Below are 1,042 nucleotides of genomic sequence, written 5' to 3' on the forward strand. Positions count from 1 at the left end.
GTTTTATAAAGGTAGTACAGATGAGATGAACAAAGATATTCTAAGTGATGCCAAGTTATTTTTTGTAGAACTATAATCAATCATAAACCACACTACAGAAACTTTGTAGTTGCTTTAAATATTGTGAGCATTTACCTAAAATAGGTATTTTCCTGTCTCCTACCTTAGCTCAAGTGTTTTCCTCTAGTGATCTTTTTCCCTAGAAATAAGTTTCTGTGTTTGCCTGTACAAATGGAATGATTCAGCATTCTCATCTCTGCAACAAAATCACACTTTGATTTGTGTGGGTTTCCCATAGGGAGGATTATTGATCAACCATCACGCAGACCAGTCTCTGAATAGCTTTTGTCAATGGCAGTCTGCCCTCATTGGAAAGAATGGCAAGAGACATGATCACGCCATCTTACTCACGGGATTTGATATTTGTTCTTGGAAGAATGAACCATGTGACACTCTAGGTATGGTATGAACAGATCCCTCACACACACCTGTTAGCTGAAAACACAGTACACAAACTTTCTATGGATGATGGATAGCCCTTAGGTTCCTTAATAAAAAGACATAATATTTAAATTGTGGAGTAACCTCACATACCCTCTGCATATCCTCTGGAGACTATTGTTCTTTTTAACTGAACTTAGAATGTGGAGAGCCCACTTACTTTATTCATTTTGTATTTTTTTTTTATTTGAGTTGAAGTTTCACTCTTGTTGCCCAGGTTGGAGTGTAATGGCACAATCTTGGTCCACAGCAACCTCGGCCTCCTGGGTTCAAGCAGTTCTCCTGCCTCAGCCTCCCAAGTAGCTGGGATTACAGGCACCCGCCACCACGCCTGGCTAATTTTTGTATTTTTAGTAGAGATGGGGTTCCACCATGTTGGCCAGGCTGCTCTCGGACTCCTGACCTCAGGTGATCTGCCAGCCTCAGTCTCCCAAAGTCCTGGGATTACAGGCATAAGGCACCTCACCTGGCTTGTATTTTTCTTGATTGATCCTACTGATGATCATTGAGGTGTGAGATACATTATTTAACTAGAAACATG

The 1,042-nt window shown here is 40.8% G+C and overlaps 1 protein-coding gene across 1 annotated transcript in view; it reads left to right on the forward strand.

Annotated features, from left to right (window-relative positions):
* The window catches only part of ADAMTS18 (ADAM metallopeptidase with thrombospondin type 1 motif, 18), a 160,801-nt gene that overhangs the window by 77,760 nt on the left and 81,999 nt on the right, over window positions 1-1,042 (forward strand). Inside the window, 1 exon segment of the mRNA XM_011946030.1 lies at window positions 299-458. Within this exon segment, the coding sequence (XP_011801420.1) occupies window positions 299-458 (160 nt within the window).

Source organism: Colobus angolensis, unplaced genomic scaffold (genome assembly GCF_000951035.1).
Source record: "Colobus angolensis palliatus isolate OR3802 unplaced genomic scaffold, Cang.pa_1.0 Scaffold248, whole genome shotgun sequence".
Lineage (NCBI taxonomy): Eukaryota > Metazoa > Chordata > Mammalia > Primates > Cercopithecidae > Colobus > Colobus angolensis.